The 15,513-nt window shown below is 42.8% G+C and overlaps 1 protein-coding gene across 1 annotated transcript; it reads right to left on the reverse strand.

The window, feature by feature from the left end:
- Positions 1-1,009: 1,009 nt before the first annotated feature.
- On the reverse strand, positions 1,010-14,434 carry LOC306796108 (solute carrier organic anion transporter family member 1C1-like; the record flags this gene model as incomplete). The annotated part of the gene is made up of 15 exons (XM_079294886.1): positions 14,420-14,434; positions 10,832-10,981; positions 8,328-8,469; positions 8,047-8,179; positions 7,845-7,969; positions 5,992-6,138; positions 5,038-5,136; positions 4,254-4,487; positions 3,924-4,088; positions 2,962-3,157; positions 2,660-2,825; positions 2,014-2,198; positions 1,868-1,932; positions 1,585-1,702; positions 1,010-1,463 (listed from the first exon to the last, which is right to left on the reverse strand). The coding sequence occupies exons 2-15, from the start codon at positions 10,961-10,963 to the stop codon at positions 1,010-1,012; spliced, it is 2,361 nt and encodes a 786-aa protein (XP_079151012.1). The 5' UTR covers positions 10,964-10,981; positions 14,420-14,434.
- Positions 14,435-15,513: the final 1,079 nt, after the last annotated feature.

Raw genomic sequence — 15,513 nt, forward strand, 5'->3', positions numbered from 1 at the left:
AAGTTCAGTCCATGATGGCGGATGATCTTGCCGAGGGGGAGCATGTAGATGGTGAAGAGGAGGGGGCCAAGCACAGAGCCTTGGGGCACGCCATGATTGACTGGGGCTAGGGGGGAAATAGAGCCGTTGATGGAAACAAAATGTTCCCTGTTATGGAGGTAGGATGAAAACCAGGAGAGGGCGGTGCTAGTGACCCAAATGGATTTATTATCCAAGAAGCATAAAAACAGATACAAACAGTTACAAACCGAATCACACAATTATTAACAAAACAAACCTATATATATAAAATCAAATGTGAGATCCAATCCGAGCCACCCAGAAGGCTGGTCTGCCTCCTCGGTGGCCAGCAGAAGATCTGAAATCCCCCAGCGCTTCAAACCCTTTGTCCCCTCAAAGTTGCATTCCTCAGCTCATCGATCAGCTCACTGATTGGCTGAAGTCCAACAAGCCCCACCTGGGCCTATGCCCCATTGTCCTAAACTTCACACCTCTCCCTGCCACTTTCACACCACCCCCACTCCAGCACATTCCTCAAACCCCATCTCACAGACACTTAATGCATGAAATAAAACTTAAAACCCTCACATATACATCATGTGCATACACGAGTCAATACGTTGTACTGCTGGTCCATTTTTATAAGAAGTACTGCGCTATGTTTCTGCAGCTTAGACAATGAGATCACTGGTAGCCCACTTCATCTTTAGGACTACCGGTAAGTGTAATACAACAGCTCTACACTGTAATACAAGAGGAAGAAATACTGTTAGCATTGAGCATGCTACAGCCCAGGTGAAAAGACATTTCCTCTTGACAATCCAAGTACATGTGACTGTCGGCCAAAATCAGTCACATTCCTAGAATAGACCCAGGTGGCCTTGTTTGAGAGCACATTGGTGGACAACTTAGTTTTGTTTGTCAGTTTCTTTGCTGTGTGTTGTTTCTTTCGCAACACTTCATCATCTGTGAGATCGTCCTCTTTTTCCACCTGTGCATCCGTCTCCTCTCAAACCTCATCTTTTCCCTCTTTCACCTCCTCCTGAGACTTACGCACGTCTATCGCTATCTTTGCTTCGTCACGTGGAGGAGGAGTGAACTCAACAGTGGTCTCTGTCAGGGATCTGAGCTGTTGCGTCTCCTGGGTGCCATTTGAGGAGCTCGGTCTGCCATCTTGGGGGAGCTGCTCTATTCTGTGAACCTCCCCTCCCTCCTCCAGTTCTGTTGCGATCCTCACATAAACTTTGGGAGCATGACGCGGTTTGGGAGCTTTAGGGGAGCCGGGATGGTCCTCAGTGGGTTTTGATGTGATCTGAAGTTCAATTCCCTTTGAAGCTTTTCTATTCTGCGTTTGTGTTTCTCGCGCCGGCTTACGAGACTGTCGTCTGAGGAGGATGATGACGGCTATGACGAAGAAATACGAGGAACCACGGAGACAAGTGATCAGACCCAGGAAGATGATCCTGAAAGTAGAGATGGACGGAGGGCAATCAAGGGAAGAAATCCTTATTGTTATGGTGTCTAAAGCGGTGGAGAAACACTTTTAGCAAATTTCTTTTTACACTTTTTCAGTCCAATGCGTACCTGTACATATTAGAGTCATATATGCGACATGACCCCCTGTCCCCGCACTTCATGATTGACCACTTCAGGCAAGTTGAATCAATCAGGGCTCCGAAATACATTGGTGCAGGAAGTCCACCTACAGACAAGGTATCAAATATCAAATATGTGCTGTTGCATTGTGTCTGTCAATCATATTTTGGGACCTATCAGAAACCATGCCGATTGGAAGATGGTTAAGCAAAACAAGTCCACATCAAAAAAATAAAAAATTGTACTCAAAACTGACAGTAATGAAGCTTACCAAGAGTCCGAGTTACTAAGGTCTGGATACCCAATGCAAGGGATTTGAGATCTGGTGAGATGCATCTGTAATTAGAAATCAACACAGGGTTATTTATATAGATCTTTTTTCCAGTTTATCATAAGTCCGTGTTCGGGTGCACAGACCGTATGATAACCATGTAGCCAGGTGTAACTCCAAGAGCGTTGATGAAGCTGCTGAGAACAGATACAGCCATGTAGGAGGTGAAACTGCGGCTGCAGTCCTTGGCATGAGGACACTGGCCCAGCCTCACGGACGTGCTGCTGCCTGCTGGGAAGGAGGCGGACAAACAGCTGCAGTTGTGGAAGACCTGGCAAAGAGAGAGAAACTACAATGTAGCAGGAGGACTGACTGGAAATTAAGTGAAGCGCCACATATTTATCATTTGGAAAACTTTGGAATAAAGTAGCAGTTAAATGACTTCTTGGATAAACAGGTCGAAAAAAAATACAGTGAATCAAGATTTGTGGGACCTTATTATTTTAGGTAAACTCTCTAGCGAAAGACTGTAACTGTATATATTTAAGGATTTGTATAAAAGTAACTGTATATATTGTTGTATTTAATTTAGATTTCTAATCCAAATATTTGTTTTGTTTGTTCCTTTGGAATGAGGGTTTGAGGGTTACATTGTATTTCTGATAAACATGTCTAATCTAACCTCTCAAAGGCTTGTAAGGGTGATCATTTGGAAATTCTTAAAAGGAATTCCTAAAGAGTTCCTACATCTGTCAACACGGTATGTTTGTGCATTCACGTGTGCAGTCCTACTGTGTTCTTGTCGTATCCACTGGAGCTGAGGCAGCCAGCCATACATGGAGAGATGTAGGTGATGCCGCTGTCTGAGCACACAGGGTCCCACTCCTCTGCTGAACACGAGCAGTCTCTGTTACACTCTGAGAAGAGCATATCTCCGTCGGATGATATACTCTGCGACCTGCAGGGCAAAGAGGGTTTCATATTTTATATAAGCTGCAAGTTGTTGTATTTTAAGGCTGTAAAAAGAGTTTATCTTATATGTTATTTTGGTTTGCTAAAGTTGCGGTCATCTTCATAACACCCTCAGCACTGACCCGTTGTATGAGATGGTGAGCCCAGCCATGGGAATGTTATCACACTTGGTTCCAAACTGCAGCAGCAGAAGGATGTATGCCATGAAGGATGTGGCAAAAGAGAGCTGAGCTCCTGACACCAAGCTCAGTTTATACCTCTTCATCAGCAGCCCTCCCAGGAAGATCCCCACCGCCACGGCTGGCAGGTCCAACACACCTAAGAAAAACACCAGGGGCTCTGGACACTGGGAGGCTCTTTTTACGGGAAGTCTCTCACTATCAGACACACTATGGTCTTTTGTTTTACAATGACTTTTTAATCTTTGAGCAGAAGGGCTCAGTGTACCGTTGGCACCCTTTCACCTTCATCTGATACTGTCAAATCATAGAACAATGATTATTTTGTAACTCTCGTTCAGAATGCAAAAAAAACTACAGTTTGAATGAACTGTCAAACTTCATTTCACCCATGAATGTTTTGAAAAAGAATAATAAAAATGGGAGAAATACACTTATTTGCTTTCTGGCTGATAGCTGCATGAGAAGAATGTTACAACTCTCATGTCTGTACGATTAATACGAAGCGACAGCCTACAGACAGTTAGCTTCGATTAGCATAAAGACTGGAAGCAGCAAGCCTGGCTTTGTCCAAAGCAAATAAAAATGCCGAACAGCACCCCTGAAGCTCACTGTTTAACACACCTGTTTGAGCAAACAATGTAATATAAAGAAAACAAGCTAGCTGACTCTGTTTCCAGTCTTTATGCTGATTGGTTCCTGGCTCAAGCTCCACGTTTAGTGTAGAGACATGACACGTTAACTCTCAGTAAAGAAGACACGAATCAAATCTTACAAAGTGTCGAAAACTTGAATTCATAACCAATAAAATGTCTGTTTGCTTAATTCCTTATCCACTTCTGCTACTGTTATACTACCTTTGGGTATTTACCATTATCCCATAAATCACATTTATATTTTTTTACCTATGAGGAAGTTTGCTCTGGATGCAGATTGTCCAAACTGTTGTTCGATGTATTTGGCTTTAAAGGTGTACAGGCCGATGAAAGAGTTGAACTTCAGAATGCTCCCACAAAGGAGCAGGAAGTAGGCAGGAGTTCCCAACAGGCGCTTCAGTGAGGGAAGAAACCCTGTGGAAGGACTTCCAGTAAAAATACGCTACCAGCAATGCCCATAAACCTGCACACATGCTGTAATTTATTAAAATATCAAATATGTACTAAATATGTCAATTTAACTAGAAATGCAAGGCAGTGTCATAGATGTTCTGTTATGGGAGGAGGAAGAGGATCAACCTTTAGCGATGTCAGTCAGCTTGACGTTGTGATTGTTGTTGGGAACGTCCTCTGTCCCATCAAGGGTGCCATGGGCGGGAGTTGCCTTTCCCTCGTCTCCCTCCTGCTTTGGCAGCGAGCGGGGCAGGAACCAGAAGGGAATGCTGGAGATGAGGAAGAGGACGGTGGACACCATGAAGCCCACCCACCAGGCTCCCACCCAGCGGGCATCTTTAGGAGTGATGGGCACACTTTCTTGATGCCGGAAAAAGAGCATTCGAGTGAGTGCACACAAGGAGCAGGAAGCTTGATGGGTGTTTCATTTTTCACATTGATTTGGATTTTGAACCTGTCACTTCCTTTGTGTAACGTGACCAAAGTGGACACCAGATTTGAATTTGTAAATGGATGGGACACTCTTTTAGCGACACTGCACACTTAGGTGGACTGACTGAGTTGTGGTTGACGAATAAATGATTGATTCAACTTTTTCTATGGGCGAGAGTCGAAACAATTCCTCGCAGGGACACTCAGAAGAGACCTCACTAACCTGTTCTGACCAGTCTAATGCTATTGTAGCGTGACAGACCTTTGCACCATGAGCAGCAGGCTGATCAGAATTAGTCTGAACCAAAGCTGAAGCCAAAGTCAACATGTCTCTTCTGTCAAAAACACGATATTTTAGCATAAAAGCGCTTATAGGCTTAACTCCGTTGGCCTGTCTACACAGAGGGCGTTTCAGTTTTAGTGCTCACTTTCAGAGTGTAGACGAACAGGTCTTGCACAACATACACGTTACACTTACCGATATCAACATATCCAATGTCAACATATAGTTTGGCACAATGGGAGCCCAGAAGGAAACCAAACATGGGGCCCAGGAAAGTGATGGTCTGGAGACAGGCTGCAAATCACAAACAGATCAGTAGATTGACATTTTGTTCGATGTGGTGGAAAAAAGTAATTTTAAGAGAACTCCATTGGGAATAGATATGGTAAGAGTTAAGAAGACCAGGATAAACTGGATAGACAATATCTTCATTCTATGGGTACGTTTTAAGAAATGAGTCAGTTCCAGGCGCCAACCTCCAGGTGTGAAAGTAAAGCCAAAGTGAAACCTGGATTCTTTCTTCTGGCCATCAGGCGGTGACTCCTCTGGTTGCAAATAGAAGTTTGATTGTATGGAAGTCTATGAGAAAATGACCCTACTTCTCTCTTGATTTATAACCTCAGTAAACATTGTAAACATGAGTTCATGGTCTCAGTTTGTCTCAAGTCTTCGTCGATACAGCATGATGTTTGTTTCGTAAATGATGGTCCCATTTAGAGTAAAATAGACAATAAGGCAGAGTATGCTTTAGGGCGTGGCTACCTTGTGATTGACAGGTCGCTTCCACCATTTTGTCCGGTCTAGGAGTTGTCTGTGTTTTCGTCTTACAACTTTAACCATCTCACAGTGTGTTTTCAGTTCATAAAAGTCAAGTTTAACATTAACATTAACAAAATGTCTTATTCAGGATTCGGTGGTATTTAGCTCCACTTTCTTGTGTCACTTTTGGTTGCAAAAACTTAAAGTGACGACCGGCAAAAACCAAGATGGGGATGGCCAAAATGAAGAATGGGAGGGTTCAAAAACATAGTCCACAAACCAATGGGTGATGTCACAGCAACTGCATCCGCTTCTTAGAGAGAGAGTCTATGGTCTGTTAACACAATTTATGACATTTGAACCCCTTTAAAATGAGCAAAGATATCTTACCGATATAGAAGGGTGAATTTTCCGCTCTAGCAAAGTCGTCGATGTAAGAAATGCCCAGAGGTGTGACCGGGGTGTCTCCGATGCCTCGCAGAGCGTTCCCCAGGAACACATAGATCCACATGTGGGAACTAGAGTCTCTCACGCAGGCTCCATAAAGACACACACAATAGCAAAGCATGATATTGATTTTGTTGCAAAGGTCTGATAAACAAATGATTTATGAGGAAGCTGCTTTATGCTATCTCTGATGTATTGTTAAACATTATAATTATGATATTTTTAAATCTTTAAAATCATGTTCAAACCTCCACATGTATGTGGGTGCCTGTTTGTGTGTGTGTAGGTGTGTGTGTGTCAGCACCGTTCCCAGATTCTATTGATCATTTTGTTTCTAAAATTTCTAAAATCCTGCTGTTGGTTTACAAAGCACTGAATGGTTTAGGGCCAAAATACATCTCTGATCTGCTGCTACCTTATGAACCATCCCGACCCCTCAGGTCGTCTGGGACCGGTCTACTTTCTGTTCCCAGAGTCAGAACTAAACATGGAGAAGCAGCGTTCAGTTTTTCTGCTCCACATATCTGGAACAAAGTCCCAGAAAGCTGCAGGTCTGCTGAGACCCTCAGCTCATTTAAATCAAGATTGAAGACTTTTCTGTTTGCTGCTGCCTTTAATTGAACCACATTCAATTCATATATTAATCAATTTCCTGCATTTCTGCATTTTACTACTGCATTTTATTTCTTGTACTGTTTTTTAATGTTTTAATGAATGTTCTTAATTGTTTTTAAATCTCCTTTTCGTTTGCCTTATGTTTTGATGCTTTTAATGGTTTTATGTGAAGCACTTTGAATTACCTTGTTGTTGAAATGTGCTATACAAATAAACTTGCCTTGCTTTCCTTGCCTAAAAGAAGACTTTGGTGCATGTGTATCAAAAGCCCCTTCCCATTCACAAGTAAATGAGAAAGAGAAAATAAAGTCTGTATGAATACAATGCGGTGCTGATTCAACATCAATGTAATAAGATGCGGCATGAAGCTGGCATACTGCATTGTGTGTGACTTTCACATTGTGTTTCCTTCGGAAAACATCTCATCAGCGTGGCTGAACAGGATCAATACGCTGCATTTTGTGGGCGTATGACATGTTATTGTGAGAGAAGGAGAATAATTAATTATGGTTCCACAACAGAAAGACTGACAAATACATGCGCAGATATGCGACCAAGCTGAATTTATTAGCATTAATAAGATATCTGCCTTGTCGGTGATGCTATAAGACCTGATTTTTCTGTCTCTTTTCTCTTTTCTCTTTCCTCTTTCCGGCTTTCAGCTCTTGTTGGCTTGCACTGCAGTCCACATACAGACTTATCATTGGCACGGCACGACTTCAGCTGCTATGTGTCGACTTCAGTTACGTTTGTAATTCTTGGGCTATATGTCTTCTCCGGTTCAAGATATAAGCCCAGATATGTGACTTTATATTGTATATTTGATGTTTACCTAATCAACTGATGTAAACGCTTTCATCAACTACTAATAAATGAATTAACTAGTAAGGTTGAGTATTTGTTCATAATGGCAACAGCATCTAGTGTTCCAACAAAGAAGTGCACTTTATTAGAAATACGCGTAAGCCATATTCAAGTTCATTTTTAAAACATCACCACGGGCCATTTAAAAGCAGGCAGCGGGTCGCTGTTTGGTCACCCATGGACCTACCAACAGATCAAGAAAATAATCCAGAGAGCTACGGTGCTAGCATGGCTGACAATGAAATGAGACGGTGTTCACTCACACCTCAGGGTACCTGTAAACCCATTTGCCCCCTGAGTTTAGCACACAGTCTTACCTTTGTTGTCTACCATGGAGGGCTCGATCCAAATTTCAGGTACTTCTGTTGTCAGTGGATCCACACAGGCGGCGATGTTCACACTGTCATTCTGGGAATACCCAATGATTGTGTTGTATTTGTAGCTGTGAAAAGCACAATGAGACATTGAACCAAATCATTTGGAGTTCTTCTAAAAGTTGGACACTTGTTGGGCATTTACCGTCCCATGAAGAAGTGGGTCAGGCCGGTGAGAAAGGCCCCGACAGCCATGAGGAAACAGCCCACTGCAATGAGTCTGGGCCGATGTAGCTTGGCCCCAAAATGGCTGACCAAAGCAAGAAACAACAAGTTGCCTACATCCAAGAAAGGGAAACCAAGAGAGCAGAGGAAAAATATATTGAGACATTTGGAAAATCATCAGCTCAGTCAAACAGAAGAAGTTGAAGTAAGACCTGGTCAGATGCACAACAGATCAAAGTCAGATCAAAAGATAGACGGTACCCATCTCAAAACCGCCATCGATGAGTCCAACGTGCGTGCTGGAGAGGTCGAATCGTCTCTCAATCTGAGTGATGGAGCTCTTCATGTAGGTTCCTGCCAGAGTCTTTGAGAAGCCAGCGAAGGACAGCGCCACAATGAACAACTAGAAAACAACAAGGGAGAATACAAGTCATCAGAAACCAAAACTGTATACTTTAAATGAAAGGTTTTCTGTAATTATCTGATAAACATCCACCATTTCATGCTTTATCTGCCATGATTAAATACAGGCAACAACAGCAACATGTTTAAAATGTCCTACGTTGCTCTATAAATACTGATCACAGCCACTTTTACAATAACCTTCAAACTAAAAAAGCTCAACTGTTTCTGCCTCCTCCATTGCAGCCTCCACAGCCTTTGGTATTAACTATCTGTGTGTGGGCACCCTGGAGTCCCTTTATTTCTGAATTAATTCCCATCTGTCAAAACTGCAATTCTCCTACATGTTCTGTAAGAAATTTGAGCAAAAAACTGTAGTTAGTAGATATAATAAAAGTGTTTAATAATTCATATTTAAGAATTCATAATTAGTCATAATCATAAGGGTTTTGGGAATGCATAATTAAGATAAACATAAAGTGATGTAGGATTAGTAGCTAAAAGAAATGAAGCTTCTGCCAAGTTGCAGAAGTCTAGCTTATATACTGAAGGACTATCATAGAAGGGAGTAAGTCATAACTGACAGGATTTGAATGTGTTAGCTGCTCAGGGAGAGAGAGATGTGAGATAGGCGTTTACAGAATGCGTAGGGAAATTGGCCAATAGCAATTGAGATAGACGGAAGGGGAGGAGTCGCGAACGAATATGTGGGAGGTTTGATTTAAGTCTTTTTCTCTCTCGCGTGAAGGCTCTCAGACGACGGACGTGTTTTTTATACCTGAGAAGCTGAGTTGAGTTTTTTGCAAATGGGGTTTTATTGATTTAATATTTCATAGGAGTATGTACTCCAATGTTTAACTGTGATCGTACTTGCATCAGTGGAATTAAATTCCTTATAATTGTAAACCAGTCTTGGTAGATTTCTTATTGGAGCGTGTCGACTGCACAAAGCAGCCGGACACACGTGCTCCGGCATTCTCTCTGTGGGGTGTGAGTTTCAGCCTCGACAGTTCTGCTAGCATTTCATGCATTAGGCATTTTTCATGCTCTAAATCAGGGGTGTCAAACATACGGCCCGCGGGCCGGATCCGGCCCGCCACGTCATTTTATGTGGCCCGCGAAAACCGCCAGCAAAAAAAAAAAAAAAAAATCTTTTTTTTATTTTTTACAAAAATTTAAAGTTAGATGTGAAAATAAAAATATCCCCATGGTCGAAATTATGAGATAGAAAGTCGAAGTGATGAGATGGCATGTTGTCTGTGTGCCGACATTAAAACTATCACAACAGGTGGACAGGAGATGCAACAGCCCATAAAGAGGATTTCCAACAAGTTTCTCAACATGCGTACTTCTCTGTACTGAAACGTCATCAGTCTCAGCCCAAGTACTGTTCCAATTCAAAGTTCACATCGAGCCAAGCACGGCCCTAATGCCCGGATGTGGCTCGCTCTGCCCATTTTACCCGGGATGCATCGGAGGTGACTTGTCTGTACTTGGGACAGCCAAATATCCCAGAATGCATTTTGCACCAGCAACAGGAAACAATGGCGGAGGAGAAATCACACAACTGGAAGTACGTGTTGTGGAAGTCACAGATATCCCGGGAAACTAAACTAACTATGTTAGGAGTACCGTAGTTACATTTACACCGTCTTACATTTACAACCGGCCCTTTGAGGGCGACCGTGATGCTGATGTGGCCCCAGAGTGAAAATGAGTTTGACACCCCTGCTCTAAATGCTTGAAAATCTTAATTAGAGCTAAAAAAACTCTGTGTTTTCTGTAGATTTTATTTTATTATAAGGGTTGATTTGGTGCTTTTAAAGCTAATATCTACAGACAGAGCTAATGAACCACGAGCAAAAAAAATGGGGAAAGTCTTGGACACGATAGTAGAATAGATTATGTGTTTTGGGAAAATTGTTCCATTACCTTTGCACATGCTGATGTTGTGCTGCAATCAGGCAAGGCTGAGCTCTGGACTGATACTGAAGTGTTTGACAATAGTTGATATGCTGATGTAGAGTAGAAATGTCAAAGCCAAGATTTTTGAAAACAACATATAAGCAGCTCTTGATTTGATTATACCTACTTTGGGGGAACGCTGATGTTCAATTGACCAAGAACTGATGTATTGCTGATGTGCGTCACACAATTTAAGCATGTATCCATCCATCCATTATCTTTGCACTCTTATTGAAGTTTGATCCCTTGCTGTGAAGGGGCAGTTCTAACACCGGCTGCCTTTTTTGCCTTTTTAACTGAATTTCTTAATCTACTGCATCAACAACATGAACTTCAGCCCGCAAGGAAGAACAGAGTTAAAAGTAACCAGCCGAGGAGTGTGATTACAGATTCAGTACTTTGAGAGTGGAGATGCCTGGACGTTTTCTGGTCTCCGGGTCGGGGACACACAGAGGCTGCTGGCTGGTCATCTTGGGACCGTCCTCTGCTGCTTCCTCCATCCCACACTCAACCCTTGTGTGCCGGTTCATCTGCCTGCCCTCAGTCCACTGCAAGGAAAGCAGACGTACACTGTGGATAGACAATAACAGAAGGAAGGTCAGGCTAAAGAAAAGGACAACATGTTTTGACTGAATGTGCTATTTAATATGTTCATATAATTCATACAATTTGTAACAGTTTATATTACCTCCAGTATGTGAAGTGAATGGCAGACCTACTTAAAGGAATAGTTCAACATCTTGGGAAAGTAACCATTTCTTTCTGAGTAAATATGTAGCTGGAGCTCGGGAGCCTGTTAGCCTAGCTTAGCATAAAGACTGGAAACAGGGGGAAATAGCAAGCCTGTAAGAAAGAGACGACTTCACACCATGTGGAAAGGGGAAGCTAGCACACAGCTGAGGTTGAGGTCAGAATGAGCCGACTGTGGAATCCAAATCATGTCTATGATGTACATGTAGAAATAAAAACATTGGCACTAGCTGTGTGGTGTTCAATGAGGACTCTTGTATGGATCTCAAAAGAAACACGAATACTTAGATCGGTTATCCTGAATATCAATTTGGGGGTGACTGGGTTAAGAGGTTAGTCTGGGAACCGGAAGGTCAACGGTTTGATCCCCGACTGGGACGTGTCACGTGTTGAACTGTACCTGAGCAATACACTGCTCCCTGGGCGCCGATCAATGGTAGCCCACTGCTCCCTATATCCAGGGATATAGTGCAGAATTTACACATCGCAAAAAGAGCCTCCCACTAATTATCAAGCAGATCAATTGGAAGAGTATGAATGTTTTGCCAGTGGTGGATTTGATACGGATGGGAAAAGGGTTAATGTAGGTCATACTACCGGTTACTGGAAAGTAACCTGGGTGGTGTCCTGGTTCCCACAGGCTGATATTACTCCTTCGCTCATTTGGAGACTGGTATGAAAACCCAATACCACGAGACCAAAACTATGACCATTCCCACTCTCCATTTGTTAAGTGAACAAACAACAGGCATAGCCGACAGGTATTACACTGAATATTCTGCATTAGCGCATGAATAGTTTTAATTGTAGCTTTTCTATTGGCATGTTGTTGCATCGTACCCATCCTGAGTAGGCAGTGCCAGAGGAGTATGTTCAAACAGATGGGTATCATGGCAAACCCCCAATTGGCTCAGATGATGAACATGATGACGATTGAGCGAGGGACAAAGGCCCAGTTCGCTCAAATGGTGATCGGACGACCGGACCTGTTTCCTACCCCGGACTATCTGGAGGACTCAGATGACATGAAGGAAACAGGACTAGGAGGCATCTCAGCATAAAGACCGGAGCCTGAACTTTGTTGAAAGTACATACAGGTCTAAAATCAACACGTCACATGTTTTATTATCTTTCCAGGAGAATGTTGTGAACATTTGAGGAGAGACACACCAGAACAACATATATCAGGGTTGTTGTATAAAACTGAGTGTTTCACTGTAAATAGAATGCATTGTGATCAAATATTTCTGCATTCACATGCTGTATATTCAAAGTTCACAATTCATAGTCATGATTCATATAGTCAAGTGTTATTGCTAAAATACGCATTCAGCTGAGTTTTATCATAGCCGTTGCATAATATGTATGGCTCAATATTTTGCAGAAACTAAAATGTGTGATGTAACAGCGAATGCATGTTTATAAGTAAAAACAGGTTCACTTGATGCCAGAAAGCTGGCCGCTCGGTGGGGAAGGACCATAAGGGAGTTTTTCCTGTAAAGCAACCTGCAGGTTTTTTCGCCCTTATATGAAAGTGAACCTTAGTATTGCGTGATATCTGAATTGTCTTACTAACTCAAATGTTCTGTATTGGTTTATAATCAAGCACATATAATTGATACAATTACTTGGTAGAATCATTCCCCGATTCAGATAAAGGTTATATGAGGTCAGGGTGGGGGTCAAAGGACCCCCAGAGGGGGGAATATGTTGAAGGAAATCATCATATAACCTAGGATTGAAGCGAACACATTTGGTTTTTATAAGAAACGGTTTCCATAACTTGTTATGATGAACTCAGCAAATTTGGTATGATGTTGAAGACAGCATAATATGTCTTCCTAGAAGTGTGGGACGTTAACATTCCTAAAAAGTGATAAAGGCGCAGCAGATAAATTGGAATTATATATAAAACTCTTCCCGTACGTGAATCATTTGTTCTGCCGGGATGTTATCTTGACCCAGGCGATGACATGAGAGCATGTACGTCATGAGGAGACCAGATGTGCTGTGTTTGTGGTTCAATCGACGGATTTGATTGGCGGAAAGTGACATAAGGGGCTGACTTTAGACTATGAGAGTAAGCTGTAAGAACTAATACTTTGGATTTGTTATGAATTGCCATGGGGGTGCATGGTTGCTACTCCAAGAACTACATCTTTTCTCTTCATTTCAGCCACAACATAAATTATGATAACTAGCTGCTGTATTTGCATGTTCATGTATTAATACGAGAGTGGGTATTAATCCTGAATGTAATACTGCGTTCCATTATAACTGAAGTCAGATTTCCTACTCTGGCAGTCGGACACACTCCACCAACCCTGACCTCAAGATCTAAGATGGCTGCTCCGCACATCAACAGTAAAAAGAAGCGGCAGTAATATGCTGTTTATTAGCATTTTATGTGTCATTTGTATGGTTCAGTCGATCATAGATTGTTATCAACACTCAATGGTTAAACTGGCAGGAGCAAACCCCTCTAAACTTTCAGACTTGCTGTACAGGAATGCACTCGGGTGTGACGTCTTATAGCCCCGCCTCCTAATTGTGAGGTGAATCGAACGCAGCATCACTCTTGAAAGCAAATTAGAATATTTCCCAAAATGTCAAATGAGTCATGTCATATAACTCATGCATTTTGCATATTTAGATGCATGAATCGTACATTATGTTTTTTTACAAAACATTGGCAATTGTTTACTTACAGTAATGATTGTCTTTACATTGTCAATCATAGTTTACCAATATTTTCATACATCAATAATCTACTGCATAATAACACATTATTGAATGGTTTGAAGGACCTCCGAGTCTCAGTGATTTGCTTTGAGCACAAAACATGTCTGGTTACCATTGCAATGTTTCGAAAAAGGTACATTTTATCAATCAGGATCAACTTTTTAGGAGTATTATGGTACTGAAGTGTAAAGTCGTGGTGCAAAGCCAATCCTGACACTGCAGCCTCACATGTCTGAATTTGTAAAGTGCTCAAACTCGCCTTCACCTGCTAACCTCTGCACCCTACCCTCCACTACATGACCCATTCCACACAGCTTGTCCGGTTGTTCTTTTTGTTCATTTTGTTTGCGCCTCTGTTTTTTTTTGTTTGTTTGTTCTGTTTGTCTTTGCCCTGTAAAGTGTCTTTGGGTATTTTGAAAAGCGGAATAGAAAATTGATGTATTATTATTTTTATTAATTTGGAAAGTGGGAGAAAACAGAGCAACTGTACTGACCTGTGTAAACTCCACCGACAAGGCTTCCTCTCCTCACAATCCTCTCAGCTCAGTTAATGTCAGGAGCTGCAGGTTGAATCGATATCAGAGAGGAAAATGGTTTCTGCTCATTTGTCCTCCGGAAAAGTTGAGAGGGAGGGGACTGACATAAATCAACACAATCAACCAGTTAGAATGTTTTCTCAGGTTTAGCCTGTTTAGTACTCCCACCGAAAGAGCAGCCCGAGTTTACATATATTTAGATAAAAGGGTGGCAAGTGGCAACTACTGAGGGAATTCAATGAAATACCTGTCAGGATCCAGGATCCCTGTCTGACCTGACGTTCCATGGCCACACCCTTGAGTGTGCACAGCTGAGGACACTCCAGCTGATCACCTCCTGCTGCCTGACACACCAGACTCAGGGCCCACTAATGAGTCTCCTGGCACTACATAAGCTCTGGCCCTGCAGTCTGGGGTTGTCAGGTCGTACCGTTTTTCACCCGCGTCAACCCTGTGGCGTCCTCTGCCCTCCTTGTGTGTATGGATTACACTCCGCCGCTCTGCCCTCCTTGTGTGACACGGACTACTCTCGCCGTCAAGCTGCCAGCCCTCCGATGTCGAGCCACGGGCCTCACACCGTCGCTCTGCCACTCGGGTGTCGGACCACGGGCTCCACACCTTCACACATTTGTAATAAAACCTGTTCATAGTAACTTCTGTCTCCTGTGGTCTTGCGTTTGGGTCCTACCTGCGAACTCCCACATAACAGAACGACCTGACCATAATGGACCCAGCAACCACAGGAGCAGCTACACTGTACGGCCCTAACAGTCTGCTGGAGGAGGTGAGAAGTGTCACTGCTGAGATTTCTCGGATTGGCTGTTTCGTGCAGGAACTAGCCCGGACAGTCAGGTCTCCACCAATTCCAGCACCTGCACTATTCCCTCCAGTCCGTGCTCCGCCGGTCTGGGAATCCCCTGTGCCGGCTCCAATTCCCTATGATGGAACACTGGGGAAGTGCCAGGGCTTCCTGTTGCTTTGCCGACGAGTGTTTGACCGTCGGCCTCAGACGTTTGCCTCGGACGGGTCCAAGGTCGCCTACGTGGTTGGAT

The sequence above is a fragment of the Melanostigma gelatinosum genome (genome assembly GCF_949748355.1).
Source record: "Melanostigma gelatinosum genome assembly, chromosome: 22".
Classification (NCBI taxonomy): Eukaryota; Metazoa; Chordata; class Actinopteri; order Perciformes; family Zoarcidae; genus Melanostigma; species Melanostigma gelatinosum.